The sequence below is a fragment of the Gossypium arboreum genome, chromosome 9, assembly GCF_025698485.1.
Source record: "Gossypium arboreum isolate Shixiya-1 chromosome 9, ASM2569848v2, whole genome shotgun sequence".
NCBI lineage: Eukaryota > Viridiplantae > Streptophyta > Magnoliopsida > Malvales > Malvaceae > Gossypium > Gossypium arboreum.
Window position 1 is genome coordinate 81,869,970 of NC_069078.1, and position 18,112 is coordinate 81,888,081.

The following is an 18,112-nucleotide window of genomic DNA, read 5'->3' on the forward strand; positions in this document are numbered from 1 at the left end:
TATGAAATTTTATGATGATAATGACTAAATTGTTAAACTTGATAAATACGTGGATAAAACAATAGAAGCGAAATATATAGAAATTTGATATGTGAAACAATATATTGAGATAAATTATATGATTAAAGTGTAACAAGAAAGAAAATTGATTTAATAGGATTAATTAGTGAATATTGAGCTTTTATGACAAAAGGGACTAAATTGAAAAATTATAAAATTTATAAGAAAATATTTGATAAGTGAAGAATGTAATAGAGAATGCAAGCTACTGGTGTTTTGACAAATTTTTATATGTTAACCATTCCATTTTACATGAAATAAATATAAAAAAGAATAACAATATTTTTTATAAAACTTTTACATTAAAACAAACCAAATGAAAATATTAGGAATTTATATAATAGGATTATATTTTCTTTTCCATCACATTATTTTAATTATTAGGTAGTTAATTCTTGATTGCTATGCCCCAAAGAACAACGTATATAGGTTCAAAGTTCATTCATCCCAAAGTCTTGACTTTGAAATCAAGACATTTTTGGTTATTTGAGCATAAAGATAATCATCTTCTATTCCAAATTTGGTAAAATTAAAACCTTTTAATTTCATAAATTTATTTTGGTTAATACGAAAAGGAATTAAAAATGTTTTTTATGAATCGTATTTATTTAAAATTAGATATTATAACTGTGAGGTAAAATATTTTATCTTATCACAATCAACACCCATTTAAAAACATTATAAATTGCTTAAATTCGAATATTTTTGGAGCTCACACAAAGAAAGATTTCAAATTTGAAAGGAATAAAATTTTTTTAACTAATTAGTAACCTAAAATATAAATGATCCATTTTTATCTAAAAGTCTTACTTTTGTTAGTGCATATGATATTCTCCACAAAATTTGAGGATACAAATTTTATTTCAATTGAGTATAATTAAATAGAAATCTGAAAAATTAAAAGTAAAAATTAGAAAGAGTACAAATAATATTAAAAGTAAAATAAAATAAAATTACGAAATAGCTCTTTTCTTATTCCAAGAAACATTGTGCATTAAAATGTGATCAGGTGTGTGAAAAAATTCTACACCGAAGTGAATTGAATAAAATTAATTTCTTTTAGTTTATTTGATTTTTCGATTTAATTAATTTTATGTTCGCTTTAATAATTTTATTCGTCATTTTTATTTGACATTTTAAACTGAATATACTGATTAAATCATAACCTATTCACATACTTAAACCAAAATTTAAATATTAAATTCAAATACTCATTAAAACTTAATACTTTTAAAAACTTAAATTGATAATTTTTTTATGATATTCAATTTATTTTTGTCATTTATTGCATGTTAGATTATTGGTCATGTAAGAAAATAAATAATTTTCAAGTTTATTAAAATTATTTGATTTAATTTTAATATTTTTATAATGAACTTGAAATAAAATTAAAATTAAAATTAAAAGTAATATGATATACTAAATTAATAAGTACGTCAATTAAAATAAATTCAATAAAAAGTATAAAACCGAAAAATCAGACCAAAGGAAAAACTTTTTATTCGATGTATTCAATTTTGCTCCCTAAATATTTAATTTATTCATTTTTAATAAAAATCAAATTAACTGAACCAAACACACACCCTAAACGTAATTACTCTATTAATAACTTTTATTGAAAAATATAATAATTAAAAAAACTCAATTTTCCCTAATGCGATAATTTATTTTTCTATTTGTTATTTTGTGGACCAAATAAATTTGCGTTACTTCAGCAAGTAAACAGAAGCTCAAAGCCCAAAAACCCTTGTAAGTTGTAACAGTGACCATCGGTCTTCCCTCGTTGTCACTCCGGGGCTCAAAAACAAAACAAAGGGTCAATAGGCTGTTGCCTGTAGCTGCTGGCAATGGCATCAAATGTGAGAGCAAATATGGGTATCCTTTCCAAAGCCCTAACGAGACTCCGCCCCACTGGGGCCTTGTATTCCCTTCCCAACCAATCCCTCCCCCCGCCAAAGCATTGGGTACCATCTTCTTCCTTCTCCACCGCTGCTGCTGTTGCTTCATCCCAATCTCTTCATGGTATTCTATCTTATCAGGTTTTCTCTTCTTCTAGGGATTTTTAGAGAATATTTTCCATCTTCATTTGTTGATGTTTGGCAGATAAAGAGAAAGGATCAAAATGGTCAAGATGGTTTCTTTTCCTTCCTGGAGCTATCACTTTCGGCCTTGGAACTTGGCAGATTTTCAGAAGGCAAGACAAGGTCAACTATTTCTTTTCCTTTCCTCCTCTTGCCTTTTCTGTTACTCTCTAAAAACTATGCATTAGTGTTTTCTTATTCGATCTCTATCATTGTTCATTGCCCTTTTCTTCAAGTATTACGCTTGAGTTTTCCCCAATCATTCTCGGGTTTTTTTTCTTCTTCCAAGTCAAAGTAAATTTAACATTTACTGTTTTTCCAGTGAATTTGAATTGTTGTAGAAGTAGATCAAATATAATACTCTTGTTGTTAGTAATTTTCGTTTATCAATTTGAAATTGCTTCTTTGAAGAAACAGGGTTCAAACCAATGAAAATGGTTCTGATTTCTAGTGAGAAAAAGGGATTTTCAAGCTGGTTCTAAATTAGAAAAGATTGATTATCATTTCACTATTTAATTGAATAAGTTGGCCGAATAGAATTAAATTTAGAGGTGTGTTCTAATAGGAGATGTCTTGGTGTTGGCCTATGGTATGATTTTAGGTTTTATGCAAATCAGGTACCAACATTACCTAGACTTTTTCAAGTTCCTATGTCCAACTTCTTGTTTGACACATATTTGGACATGGGTATGGTCGTATAGTGTTTCATTCTATAAATATATGGAAAAACTTCTATTTGTTTCAGATACATTTTTGCATCTGACTCACCTCAAGTCCAGCTATCATAGTCAAGCATGAGGCAATAGTGCTCCTTATTACTAGCAGGGTCTGGGGAAAGAATAGGAAAGGTGATTTCACTATATTTTTTACCAGGAACAGGACCTATCACAAGAATATTTTTCTTAGTGGGGCGGTAGTTCTGAAAAGACAGATTGCCTATCTTTTCTCTCATCTCGGGCGAAATACGATCAGGCGGGGCTAACTCAAACCCCTCTGGTAAAATAAGAACAGCACCCACATTCAAATAGTGGTGTTTTCTTTTCTTTTTTTTTTTAATAGAAATATGCTGCTAGAGATGCTCTAAATTACATTTATACTTGAAATTTGGTAGATTAAGACTTGTATCTTTTTCTTATGGTGTACAGATGCAGTTAAATAATTAGGGCTGTAAATCAAGTTAGAAAGAAGATGGAACTCTAGAAAATATAGATTTAAAAAGAAACCTCTAGTTTCTTTATTTTAATTCAAGGAAAATAATAAGGATTATTATTTGGTGCACTGCCAGTGGAAAAAAAAAAAAAGTCCATAAGCAGGGTTAGATGAAATCTAAAAAAATGGACATATGTAATCATCTTAACCCTGCTTGTGGAATTTTTTATTTCCATTGGCGGTGTACCTAATAATAACCCTAATAATAATGGCTATAAAGCCTACAACTTATTTATATAGGCTTTCTTTCTTGCAGGTAAAGTTACCAGGCTTTCTTGCAAAAAAAGTTTTATTCTAGCCCTATATTTAAACCCTAAAGATACTTGATAATCCTAGCCATCCATAAAATATCTAATACGCAATAAATAAAACTGAAATAATAAAATATTATAAAATTAATAACATAAAAAACTCCTGCATCAAAAGTTCAAACTATAGATAAACCATTTGAATGAATAAAATAGTCTGAGAAAACTAATGCACAAATGAATGATATATAATTTGGCATACATATATTATTTCACTAATCTTCTTTATCATAAACCATATACTTTGTAAGCATAGTCACCTGTCATTTTCAATGGACCATGGCACTTAAGCCCTGTGCTTTCAGGTTTATGCATCGCTGCAAGAGTTAATAGAAAGCCTTTTCCTTAACTTGTGCCTAACTATACCAATGTGTCTGCTTTTTAGAAACATGCGCATTCAACTTGCTGCACGTGTTGTTCCCATCTATTCTCTTGCTTGTATCCTTCAGGAATTTATTTTTCCATTTTTTAATTTTGTTTTCAGAAGTGCATTCTTACATTTTGTTCATTTTGCTTAATACAGATAGAGATGCTGGATTACAGACAGAAGAGGTTGCAAATGGAACCTTTGAAACTAAATGACATGCCTCCTTCAAGTGAAATATTGGACACTTTAGAGTTTAGGCGAGTCGTATGCAAAGGAGTTTTTGATTATGAAAGATCAATCTACATTGGGCCTCGCTCTAGAAGCATTTCTGGAGTGACTGAAAATGGCTACTATGTCATTACACCCCTAATGCCCATCCCTGACGATGCTGATAGGTTATTGAAATTACTTTTTTGTTCCATATCAAATGTCAAATTTCTCTTCATTTTTTTATTTTTCCAGTTATATCCTATTTCCTATACATCTTAGTATTAGTTTCCTCTACCTCTTCATCCCATCTCATCTTTAAGCATAGTTATGGGAGTTAGGACTTTGGAGGGAGTAGGGCATGCATAGGAATGGAGATGGTATGGTAGCAAGGACTTTCTTTGGCCAACCTATTACTACCATTTGCTAATTTTGGTAGTGGTCTTTAGCCCCAAAGTTCTTCCCCTCCCTCTTGTTTCCAAAGAAAATGTGTTTCCAAACATTTGACTCTAGGTAAAACATGTAATCTGAACTTTTGAAGCTTCCAAATTTTTGTGTGGTAAGTATGTCCTGAAGAATCACATAATGGTACTTCTGATGTTGCTTTATTCATTAGGATTATTTCAAGTATTTATGGCTGAACCTCTCAACTAAAGCTATTGCCTCTGGTCAAGCTTTTCAGTTTCACTAGTGGGTTTTAAGGGATTTAGGTTCTTCTATTTTTTGTCATTTTACTCACCACACTCTCAACCCCGGCCGGGAAAAAAGTGAAGTCTATGAAGTGTTGGTTTGACTGCTTTGCTCTAGGCTTTTGTCACAAAATAGTGAGCTAAGCTGCAAGATTCTAGCCTACCTTTATGATATGTGGTAATTTCCCTTTGCAGTCACCTTTGAAGGTTAATTGTTATTTGTTGCAGGACTTAATGTTCCTTTTTGGTGCATGGGGTTGCTTGCTATGTTTCCATTCAACTAATTTGAATGTACTTTTCAGTGTGCAGTCTCCAGTTCTTGTAAATAGAGGATGGGTCCCACGCAGCTGGAGAGACAAATCTTTTGAAGTTTCACAAGACAGAGAGAAATCTTCAAGTACAGATGTTGTTCCTGTCCAACAGAATGAACGAAGCTGGTGGGGAATGTTTCAATCTAAGAAGCAAAAAGCTGTTGAGGTTGTCTCTTGTCATCTCTTGAATCCTTTGCTGATGCCAATGACATATATTTTAGGAGAAAAGGTCTAAAACTTTTTGGAACTTACAGGCTCAAGCCCCTGCTATTACTTATGTGGAAGTTATTGGAGTTGTCCGGGGGAGTGAGAAACCAAGTGTATTTGTTCCACCAAATGATCCAAATTCGGGACAGTGGTTTTATGTTGATGTTCCTGCAATTGCTGTTGCTTGTGGGCTTCCAAAGGATACTCTTTTAATTGAGGACATCAATGAAAATGTTAATCCAAGCAACCCTTACCCTGTTCCAAAGGATATCAATGCCTTGATTCGCAGTTCAGTAATGCCTCAAGATCATCTAAATTATACATTGACATGGTATGAGTCCTATTTTGTGATCCAAAATATTTTGTCTGTGCAGATATAGTTCATTTGTTAAAGATATTTGAGGATATTTTATATTATTTTGCATGCTCCCCCTCTTCTTCCAGGGTTATTTTGGGGTTGTTTTGTTAGGGAAGCATCCTGAGGTGAAATAAAAGTATGAAGTTGCTGCAAATTTGTAAATTTTATTCTATTTGTGAGCACATAATTTGATAACTCTTTACTATCTTCTAAAATTCTACATCTTAGTATGATTATCATGATGGGGTATTTTTAGCTGTTTCGTTGCATCCAAGTTCTGTCTTGAATGACTACAAGCTTTTTATTTTTTATTTTATAACAGTGTCTGGTACCTTTCAGCTGAGCCTGATGATAATATAGAAAAACAATCTAGTGCAAAACAAAATTCTGCATTTGGATGGCTAAGTAGTCTTAAAAAATTCTATGAAAGAAAAAAAAATTATCTGCTTACGGATTAATAATCTTGTTATCCTCCTTCAGAAAAATATCTTGTTATCTGAGTAGGATCTGAATATCTCAGGGAAGTGTCAGAATTATTTTCTTGAATAACTTGGCAGATAAAAATATTGTAGAAATAAGCATAGGTTAGTTGCATTAGGGTTGAGAATCAGTGTTATGCCTCACGGATTTTCAAAATTTTTTCCTTCAAAATTAGAAAAACTTAGTTAAAGCTTAACTGATTGTATATAATAAAATCTTTTGTGGTCAAGATTCTGCATAGCAGGAATCTGTAACTTTAGCAAAAAGTAAAGTTCTCTTCTATAAAATATCTTAAGATGGGACATAATGAGTCATGTATCTGTAGAGACATGTTTAGGGATGCAAGATGGATTGTGATAAGGAAGCATGCATGTGTTAATATTAATTAGATTTCTGTTTGCCTCTGTTGCTACACCTTTTATTTTGAAAACATTCTTGCTATTTCTGGCATTTTCTGAATTAGATCATGGTGTCACCTCAGCAGGTTGTTAGTGAAAAGACAACAATACAACAGATTTATCTCAACTTCAAAGCTAATTGTTTTAACTCCTATCATATCTCTTACCTGGTATCTATTTCATTTTTCTGCAGGTACTCTTTGTCTGCTGCTGTTACATTTATGGCTTTCAAGAGGCTCAAGCCAAAAAACAGTAGGAGATAGCAAGCATTACTCTAAAAGGTATAATTTATTCCTATGATTTTTGTTCTGACGTGCATTCAAGCATATTGATTGTAACATATTCTTAACCCTAAGTACATATTGCAAAAAGAAATTGTTTATTTGGTGGCACCTATGTTACCTGGACTCAGGTATAAGCATTGGATATGAGTACATGTTCCAAATGGGTATGTTCAATGTTTTCCAAGTTTTTCTTTTGTTTGGAGAGTCCTTGGGAAGTTATATCCCCTCGCCCACGTCGCATACATTTACTTCAAGCAAAATGAAAAGTTTAATGCGTGGCACTGTTTTTAGTCTCTTTGCCCTGATTTGATGGTACTATTTGTTGCTTCATTTTGGAATTATTTGTTGGATTATGTTTTCTTCTGGCAGCCTATTATTGTTATGGTATTATACTTTCCCTTTGTCATCCTTTATCAGTTCAAAATTTTGATATGCAATAACATGAAGAACTCATTGGCCTCAAGTCCTATTATTAGAATGAGAAAATATATTTGCTGGATTGTACATTTCTTCATTGTCGCTCCATTTGTAGAACCATGACACATTTTTTAAAAATCTTTTTGTGGATCTTCTTAATATTTAGCTCGTTTTGCCACTGCCTTGTGTATGTTAATAATTTTCCAAAAGTGCAATTTTGGACAGTGAGCCTTCTTATATTATAATCTCTGTTCAAACACTCATTATTCCTTTCTCGAGGAGTCAATTTTAAATACTATGCCATTATGCATGTTCTGAATTCTCTACTGATTAGTAATTAATAACATCTGAAGAAATTCAACTTTAAAAATATTGGTGTGCTGAATTATATCTAAACATAAAAGCACCAAAAGTGCATGTAAACCTAATAATACCAATAATCACATTTTAGTATACCTACATTAGACATTGAAAGTATAATAAGCTTTATTTGCAATAACGAAAGTAATCGCATTGTCATGTTCAAATTAGAGAAAAAGAATTATAATATTATAAGCTTAAGGAAAATTAGATTGGCGTTATGTTTTGCAGGTGAAGAATGATAGTAAACCTTGTTCATGTAACTACATTTTTCTGTTTTCCAACTTATTTAATAGGATGAACTGCTGATTGGTAGATGATTTAAGTAGAAATATGAATTATATCTTCTCTTTGTACTTTTTATTGTTCCTCTCTTTAAAGAATAAATTGCATCTTTTCATTTTGTAACTAGGTTTGCAGTGAAGACCTTGGACAAGCAAACAAGCATGGAATCTTTGAGAGACACTGCTGATTTCTAACCAGAACACATAATACGGGCGGAGTTGCGGAAGATATAGCTGAAAAGGCTATTCCAATTGCACCACCAGGCTTTTGATCTATGGAAAGAAACAGATGAGTGTTTTGGCTTTAAATTTAAAAGAAGGGGGGAAAACCCTTGTTGTGCACTTTAAGTTTGATATTTTTCAAGTCTAGCAAACAAAGAAAAATGAAAGGGAAAAAATAAGAGGAAGAGGGATGATTGATTTGTGAGGGGATGGAACTTACGGGTTTTCATCTACTGTGTTTAGTTAGGATTCTCTACCATTGAGAATGTGTTGTTTATAACATAAATGGGGAACTTAGTGGATCCCGTACGTATATTCATTAAGCTGTAGATTATTTTTGGCTTTTGTTTCTTTTTCATTTTAGTCGATTACCAGACTGAATGCAAAGATAAATGTACATCCATTCATCCATTCGTCCTTACTTTAGATTCAATTACATTGTAAGGGTGTATGACTCTTACATTAGTCATACATGGTTACATTCACAGTGGCTATAGAAGGAACATCATTGCATGGCAATATACAATTATACATATTATCCAACCTGTCAAAATTCAATAATGGATATTAAAATGTAAAGAGCTTCAATTAACCTGCTCCCCACTTGCTTGCCGTTGCTTCTCTTCTTCAACTTGTTCAAGCAATGCCTCCAGCTCTGCTTCTGTCAAACCTTCTAGCCGTTTCTGTAAAAAACAAAGAAAAGTTCTTTCAACTTTGTTACATGCATTGCTTGCTGATCAATATTCAACCAGTAAGTGATGCCTATCATCTCTTTTTTTTTTTTTTCTTTTCTTTTTTCATTGTCTTCCAACAACCTCAACTATCTTATAGGCTAGCCACAGATGTTGACAAACCCTAACCAGTAGAGCACCAATTTGGAAGATAATACTAAATAGTTGAAAGGAGAAAAGTATAGAAACAAAAACCTCCATGACTTTGACTTCATAGTCACGTAATTGTTGAGCGTACGTCATTTCCTTGTTTGAGACTCTAAAGATGTACGTCGAAATCCATCCCACTGTGAGGCCCAAAACCATTACCAATTGAACTACATTTCCTGCTTGTAAAGGATCAACTCCCACAAACTGCAAAACCATCGTCACGGGGTCATGGTGAATCTTACAGAAAGAAATTGCTCAATAAACCATCTTAATGCATGGTTAAAAGAGAATGCAAAAACAGCAAATGTCTAATTTTGTTGTGGAACTGGAACACGCAATTATGGCTATTCCAAGAATAAAAACAAGCATGCATGTAAAGGCAAAAAGGGCATAAGCAGAGAGCAAAAAAAAAAAAGTAAAAATCACAAGTGAACCTAGATACCTCCAATCCACTTTTCAACCCAACTCCGGCAACAGTGACTCCAAGGCCAATCAATAGAACATCCTTCCTTGAGTATCCAAAAGGTGTCTGCCCAAGAACAAGCAAGATATGATTTCAGTATTCCAAGTCAACAAGATCAACTCATGGTGAAAGTTGAGCAGGTACTTACAGAACTGCAAATTAGATTCTATAAGAATATGTATGTAAGGAGAGTGAGCATTCCTCTTCTTTAAATTAGGTCATCAGGGTTTCAGATTTTTTCACTATTATTCGGAGAGCTTCTTCCCTCTTTTAACTAAGGGTTAATTGTTTCAACTAACCAGATCCAATACAATTTCTTTTAGCTACCAGCATTTTGTCCGGCATTTGTAGATCTAAAATTAGATGATACAACTTATGTTTCTAATCTATATGCATATTATAAAACCCTTTCTCTTTGCTTGAGAAAGAAGCTAGAGATAAATTATACATGCATAATACAGAAAAAAGATATATATATATATATAAAGCTCATTTATCAGCAGTATGAAGTTCATGCCTTAGTTTGATCTTTACTGTCACTGGAGTTTGTGGACCCGCTACACCTGGGAGCAAAGGAGACCAGTTTCTTTGACCTTGTGTTGTTCAACTCATTTTGCAGAAAGAGAGAAGCTTCTTTTCTATGCAAGATCTGAGGGTCTGCAGTATCTAAGCAATTTGGGTGGAATGAACCACAATCAAATAAAGCAATATAAGGTGTTCGTTATTTATACCAACGAAAGAAATTTAATTTATATCAGGCCCTTCGATTAACATTAAAAAGGAGTCCAGAAGATAACGGGAACTTCTTATGGTCCTCAAAAGTGATCACCAGAAAAATGCTTCCCTATTTTTTTAACTGATGTTTCATATAGAAAAGAAAAATAGAAAGAAGAACAAATTATGAACCATGTAAAGCTAAGTCTTCTTCAAGTCATCAAAGTACTGGCCAAGAAAAAACCATATTGGTAAAACTGCAATTGCAATAAGATGCTTGGGTCAAATAAGTTCAGGTAGAAACTTTATTTTAATCATATACATGCATATATATATATACATGCATGCACATGTATAACTATTGAAAAGTTTAACTCATGAATAGGGCTTCTCAATAACATAAATCCATTAACTTTACAAAGGGAATTAAAAAGAAAGACATAAAGAAGGATCAATCTGGGACATGCACAGTAAACATAATGGGAGAACAAATACTTCAGTATTGGGGTCTCACAGTTTCAGGAATAACAGTTGATTTTTTAGCAAATATCCATCAACCGATAACAAGCATTAAATCAGCCAAAACTACTAATAGCCATGCTAATGTTGCCATAAATATTTCCCTTCCAGACAAGTTTTGAGTTATTTATCAAAATTAACACTCTCCAGTAAGGCTTCAAATCAAGAGTTAAATGAAATATGTTTGAAAGACATTGTACCAGATCAAATCATTAATATATGTCAGATTTCAGTTTCCTAATTAAGGAATATTTGAGTGTATCAACTAGGATTCTGTAAATATTTTCTCCCTAACTGTAAGGCTGTTTTTAGGTACAGCATCCCTAGAATTAGTCTGTTTCCTAGTGTGAAGTTTCCTAAGTTAGGCTCATTATGTGTATAAATATTTATGTAATTTCTTGTGAAAAATATAATCAAAATAGCCTGTTTTTAACATGGTATCAGAGCTTTTTTAGCCCGATATCTGGGATTTTTTTTTCTTTGTCTGGCGATTTTTTTTCCTGACTCCCAACTAGCCCTCAAGCCTGTAGAATTTGTTCAAACGAAACATGACTGAAACTGTCAAGATCAGTAACACTGGGGATGTCTCAAAAGTTTCTGTGAACAACTCAAACCCAACAAGTGAGTTTCAGAACATCCAAGTAGCCTCAAAGCTAAATGGGAAAAATTACAGAAGTGGTCTCAACTGGTTCAGACGTTCTTGAAAGGAAGAGGAAAGTGAGTCACTCGGAATCGGCCCTAAAGAAGGAGACCCTAAGTTTGATGCTTGGGATGAACAAGACTCTATGGTAATGTCTTGGTTATGGAACTCTATGATGCCAAGAATCGCTGATACATGCATGTTTCTTAACACATCCAAAGAAATATGGGAAGTCGTGAAGCAAACTTATTCTAAAGTTCGAGATGTTGCTCAAATCTATGAAATCAAGACTAAGATTTCATCCACCAAGCAAGGAAGTCGATCAATCAAAGAGTATTCCAATCATTTGCAAAGTTTATGGCAAGAGATGGATCATTACCAGTGCATTCGGATGAAGTGCAAGTGAAGATGCAACACTCTGAAAAGGTTCGTTGAAAAGGATCGAATTTATGATTTTCTTGCTAGACTAAATGTTGAGTTTGATGTAGTAAGAGTTCAAATACTTGAAAAAGAGGAACTACCATCACTAAATGAGACAATTGCAATTGTTCGTGCTAAGGAAGGAAGAAGAGGAGTTATGGTTGAGAACAAATCAAGTGGATAGTTCAGCCTTGGTTACAAAAGCTGTAAGTGAGAGGAGATTTGGCCCGGAGCACCAACTAGTGAAGATAATAGACAGACAGAACGCATACAAAGCCTATTAACAGGATTCCGTATGGTGCACCCTCTTGTAAAAAGGCCCGTCACACTAAAGAAAGATGTTGGAAACTCCATGGGAAGCCACGGACAACAAACAAAAGTTTTTCGAAAAAGGTGGACAACCAAAGGGACAAGGGTGAGCAAATACAAGAAGACAACTGGATGGAAAAATAATTCTCGTGAATCACTGTTGAATTCAATAAAGAAGAAATTGAGAAGTTAAAAAATTTGCTGGGATTATTGGAAAAATCTTCTTCAACAGGTACTTGTAGTTTGGCTTTTTCAGGTATATCCTCTTTTCAAGATTCTAAAGTCTCGGATACAGATGCCAAAAGTTCTTGGGTCATTGACTCAGGAGCTAGAGACCACATGACCCACTCCTCACAAAAATTTGTTTCATATACACCTTGTCCTAGTAGTAGAAAAATAACAGTAGCTGATAATTCTATGATCACAGTGGCTGGTCAAGGTGATATTGTTATAAACAAAACCCTTACTCTTAAAAATATCCTTCATGTTCCAAAACTATTTACCAATCTTTTATCCATTCAAAGAATTACCAAAGACTCTAACTGTAAAGTGGTTTTCTATCACAATCGATATCTTTTTCAAGAACAAAATACGAGGATGTTTGGACATGCTAAGGAAGTAAATGACCTATACTATCTTGAAGAATCCAGTGAAGAAGTTAGTGCTCTGAATTCCCCACATTTATCTTTCATATCCAAATCTATTAAAACCAATAAAGACCAAATTTGGCTCTATCACCTTCACTTTGGTCATCCATTGTTTAGAGTCCTTAAAATTATGTTTCCTTCATTGTTTAAAGGATTAACTGTTGAAAAATTTCATTGTGATATCTGTGAACTTGCAAAACATAAACGTACCTCTTTTCCAGTAAGCAATAAAAGAACATCCACTCCTTTTACTCTTATTCAAGTGATGTTTGGGGGCCATCCACTATTTCAATTATTTCTGGGGCTCGGTGGTTTGTATCCTTTATTGATAATTGTACTCGTGTGTCTTGGATATTTCTTTTAAAACAAAAATCTGATGTGAGGTCTGTCTTTCCAACCTTTTACAACATGATCAAAACACAATTTGGAGCTGAAATAAAAAGGTTTAGGTCAGACAATGCCAAGGATTATTTCAATCAATTTCTCTCAACATATTTCCAAGAAAGAGGCATTATACATAAGTCATCTTGTGTTAGTACACCCCAACAAAATGGTGTTGTCGAAAGAAAGAATGGTCACATTTTAGCTATTACAAGAGCCCTTTTGTTTCAAAAAAAATGTCCCTAAAAAATACTGGGGGGAGGCTGTTTTAACTGCTACTCATTTGATAAATAGATTGCCTACAAAGGTCCTTGAATCTCAAAGTCCTATGCAAGTTCTAGCAAAATTCTTTCCTAATTTCAATACTTCAAGTAACTTTACTCCCAAAATATTTGGCTGTGTTGCCTTTGTACATGTTCATTCTCAAAATAGAGGAAAATTTGATCCAAGAGCTGTCAACTGTCTTTCTTGGTTATTCTTCCACTAAAAAAGGGTACATATGCTATCATTCAGCCACAAAATTTTTTTTTGTAACAGCAGATGTTACTTTTGCAGAACAAGAAAATTTCTTCACTCGTCCTTATCTTCAGGGGGAGATCTTATTCACAGAAGATAAGGACAAAGAATTCTTTCTTCTTGACATTCCAGCTCCTGTTTAGCAACCAAACACTCCCATTCCAGCTCCTGTCCAGCAACCAAACACTTCCACTCAGTTATTGCCTGCTAACCAACCTGCCCGACTTGAAACAATGGCTCCTATACAACCTGAAACAGAGCCTAATACACCCAAATCACTAAGAGGAATTCAAGACACTACTCGTCCTTTATTGGTTTACTCAAGGAAGAAGGCACCAATGCAAGTTCAATCATCTTCTTCTCCTATACGACTGAGGTAATTCTTGAACCTACTTTGAATTCTAATATCGCAAATTTAGAAGATTTTCCCATTGCTATTAGAAAGGGACTAGAGCACATACAAAACATCCCTTCTACCTATTCATGTCTTACAAAAACTTGTCCCATAACCACAAAGCCTTTCTTACTAGCCTAAATTCTATCTCCATTCCCAAAACTGTATTCGAGGCATTAGAAGATGAGAATTGGAAAAATGCCATGAAAGTTGAAATGGAAACTCTTGAAAAAAATAAGACATGAGACTTAGTGAAATTACAGAAGAAATAAACCAGGAGAAATCATTGGGCGTACAAATGAAATATAAGTCGATGGTTCTTTGGAGGGTACAAAGCAAGATTGGTTGTTAAAGGTACACTCAAATGTATGGAATAGACTACCTTGAGACATTTGCCCTGTTGCAAAGATGAACACTTGAAGAGTGTTGTTGTCACTAGTGCCCAACCGAGGCTGGAAATTACAGCAATTTGACATCAAAATGCCTTTTACGGTGATCTTGAAGAGGAAGTCTATATGGATGTTCCTCCGTGATTCGGTCTAAATACGTGATGTAGTTTGCGGACTAAAAGGCTTTGTACGGACTAAAATAGTCCTCGAGGGCTTGGTTTGGAAGATTTATCAAAGTAATGCTCAAGTTGGGGTATAAACAGAGTCAAGGAGATCACACTGCTCGTAAAACACTCATCTTCAAGGGAGTGACTGTTTTATTAGTCTATGTTGATGACATTATAGTGATTGGTGATGATCTAGAAGGAATGGAGAATTTAAAAAATGCCTAGTAAAAGAATTCAAGTCAAAGAGCTCAAGAAGTTCAAATATTTCCTTGGTATTGAAGTGGCACACTCTCGGAAGGAATATTCATATCTCAAAAAAATACATAGTTGATTTGTTGACGAGACGGGCAAGTTGGGCAGTAAACCAGCAGAGACACCCATAGAGGTGAACCACGACTTGGAAATGCACTAGAAGATGCAGTGAGTTGATAAAAGGTCATATCAAAGACTTGTGGGAAAGCTCATTTACTTGTCTCATACCGGACGGATATTGCCTATGCAAGAGGTGTTGTAAGTCGGTTTATGCACAATCCCAAAGAATCACATCTTAGAGCTGTACATCGATTCTACAAGATTTAAAAGGCACGCCAGCAAAGGAATCTTATTTAAAAAAAGGGAGAATTTAACCCTTGAAGCCCATACTGATGCAGATTATGCAGGATCTATGGTTGATAGAAGATCAACCTCGAGCTATTGCACTTTCCTAGGAGGCAACCTTGTGACTTGGAGGAGTAAAAAACAAAATGTTGTGCCTAGATCTAATGCAGAAGCTGAATTTAAGGCGATGGCTCTTGGAGTTTGTGAGTTGTTATGGCTAAAAATTATTTTGGAAGATTAGAAGATCAAGTGGGAAGGTCCAATGAAGTTGTATTGCGATAATAAGTCTGCTATCAATATTGCACATAATCCGTTCAACATGATCGAACAAAGCACGTTGAGGTTGATGACATTTTATAAAGGAAAAAGCGACAAGTGGCTTAATTTGCACTCCATTTGTGTCCACCGATGGACAACTAGCGTATATACTTACCAAAGGATTGTCTAGGAAGTTGTTTCAGAAATTAGTAAGCAAGCTAAGAACGGATGATATCCACTTCCCAGCTTGAGGGGAGCGTCAAATTTCAATTTCCTAACTTTAAATATTTTATCCCTAACTTTAAGGCTGTTTTTAGGTACAGTATTCCTAGAATTAGTCTGTTTCCTAGTGTGAAGTTTCTTAAGTTAGGCTCACTATGTGTATAAATATTTATGTAATTTCTTGTGAAAAATATAATCAAAGTAGCCTGTTTTTAACAATATAGGTAACAAGGCCTACCTTGAAGATGAGGCCAGAAAGAAATTCTAATTGATCCGGGGCAGCATATTAGGTCCACAAAAACCAATAAAACATAAAGACATCAGGAGAAACATAAAAATAACTGCGAAACGAACAACAAAGGCTTTGGTATCATGTTAAGCTTACATACCAAACCCATATTTACTTTGTTAGCTTAACCCATATTTCCCTTCTTCATTTTAACTCTACCAAGCAAAAGATAGACATTTTCTTTCAAATTTTTCTATCTTTCCTACCAATCACACCAATAAAAAGGAAAAACATGTTCTCTATCTTTGCGCTTTCCTCCTCTTCCATTTTTCTTTTCAGCAAGCCAAGCCTAAAGGTATTTGTGCTTATGAGAGTGAAAAAATGGAAGGATGATATGAGGAAGATGGAAAACTGAAAAAAAAAAAAAATTGCATTTTGAGTATGTTTGGTAGGAAAGAAAATAAGAAATTCAATTACTTTCTATCTTAATTTAGAAAAACAAATCATTCCAAATTGAAACAATTGGGGAGAAAATAATAGAAATGTGAGCAAAGTGTGCATATTTATAAGATTATCCATCATTTTTAAATTTAATCTTTTTATTTAATTTGCAAAGGGTGTAATGATATAATAATTTAATTTTCGTTTTTCTTTCAACTCTACAAGTAATGGATGGAAAATAATTACGGTTTCTTTCTTCTTCTTCTTTCTAATTTTTCTTACAAAGCACACTAATGGAAAGAGCAAAAATATTTTTTCCCTCTTTTTTCACTTTTCTCCAATTTTTCATATTTCAAATTTTCATTCCACCATACCAAATCAAGCCTAAGAGATTCTATAAGCAAAACAAATGATTTAGCATATCATTAACTAACAGGACTGCAATTCACCACTCTCAAACTTAATCAACACCTACAATTTCAGATGCTTTGCGGCAAATCCCAAACAATTAATTGAAATCAACAATTTATAACAGTCCAAAAAAGTATTTACTGCTGGCAATAGAATAAAACATTGTTCGAATTTCAGCAGAAGAACTTACACAAAGCAAAACATGCATAGGGGAGCATAGGGGAAGCAAAGGAACTTACCCCGTATGAAAGAAGCAGTAGTTGATTTAGTTGAAGGTAGCAATAAAGGAAAAGCCGAAATTCCCAGAAAAGGAATGGGCTTATTTGGATGTACATGCAGAAGAGAAGGCATCTCCACAGTAATTCTTTTTGTTTTCCTGAGGAAAAGAATAAAAAAAGAACAACAGTTCATGTATGGTAGTGGAAGTAAATCTCATTTTCAGGCTACAAAACATAAACTCTCATCTTTTTTCCATTTGCAGTTTCTAACAAAAATTATTTGTAATCGATTGATAATATAATTCAAAAACTAACAAAACATTGTTTAAATGCCAAAATTGGTTGGAACTGTTTCCAGGTTACAACCTATAGGATGTTGATTAGAGAGTTAACAAGCTTCAGGAGGTTTATCCTTCTTAATAAGTGCTGTAAAGATTATAGCAAATGCCCACCATCTCAAACAATGTTGACTAGTTTTTAAAAATAATTATCTTCCTGAATGTCATGAATATATTTAATATATTTATACTTCAGAAACTGATTTCATTGATGAACATTAAAAAAATAAAAATAAAAAACTTTCAGAGACGGAAGTACTGTTAATTTTCTGCTTGCATATCAAGAAAAAGAGAAAATATGGAAGAAAGGAAAATACCCAGATAGAAGACTAGTAAGCACCGAGGGGTTGAGTGAAAGGCGATGAGGCTCGCAACGTTGCAACTCTGGACTGCTATGTTTTTAGAGGGAAGAAGAGGATTGTGTGGCAGTACCTACCTAGTTTCTTGTGTGTTTAGATAAAGTGGTACAGTTTCGAAATTAATTACAAAAATAAGGTCAGATTTTGTAATTATGCTATGTATTTTCTTCAACTTAGGAATTAGATTTTTCTTGATTTATTTTTATATTTTATAAAATTTTATTTTAAAAAATCTAAAACTTTGAAATATTACAAAAAAACTAAAAATTGTAACATAATTTATATATTTTTAAATCTTATAAAAATTTAAATAATATATAAAATCTAAAAACTATAAAATTATAAAAATCTAAAATT

At 33.3% G+C, this 18,112-nt stretch overlaps 2 protein-coding genes across 3 annotated transcripts; one reads left to right on the forward strand and one right to left on the reverse strand.

Annotated features, from left to right (window-relative positions):
• The first annotated feature begins 1,758 nt into the window (after positions 1–1,758).
• LOC108456878 (surfeit locus protein 1) lies at positions 1,759–8,576 on the forward strand. Its single transcript, XM_017755608.2, has 7 exons — positions 1,759–2,082; positions 2,164–2,264; positions 4,182–4,420; positions 5,224–5,398; positions 5,487–5,770; positions 6,869–6,956; positions 8,149–8,576. The coding sequence occupies exons 1-6, from the start codon at positions 1,908–1,910 to the stop codon at positions 6,936–6,938; spliced, it is 1,044 nt and encodes a 347-aa protein (XP_017611097.1). The 5' UTR covers positions 1,759–1,907; the 3' UTR covers positions 6,939–6,956; positions 8,149–8,576.
• A 43-nt stretch (positions 8,577–8,619) lies between these two features.
• Positions 8,620–17,871, reverse strand: LOC108456879 (uncharacterized). Of its 2 annotated transcripts, none has more exons than XM_017755611.2 (6): positions 17,714–17,871; positions 17,080–17,216; positions 10,104–10,243; positions 9,566–9,652; positions 9,169–9,327; positions 8,620–8,925 (listed from the first exon to the last, which is right to left on the reverse strand). In XM_017755611.2, the coding sequence occupies exons 2-6, from the start codon at positions 17,189–17,191 to the stop codon at positions 8,827–8,829; spliced, it is 597 nt and encodes a 198-aa protein (XP_017611100.1). In that variant the 5' UTR covers positions 17,192–17,216; positions 17,714–17,871; the 3' UTR covers positions 8,620–8,826. The 2 variants fall into 2 exon arrangements, with proteins under 2 accessions (XP_017611100.1, XP_017611098.1); XM_017755609.2 differs by having other exon boundaries at positions 10,104–10,252; positions 17,714–17,870.
• Positions 17,872–18,112: the final 241 nt, after the last annotated feature.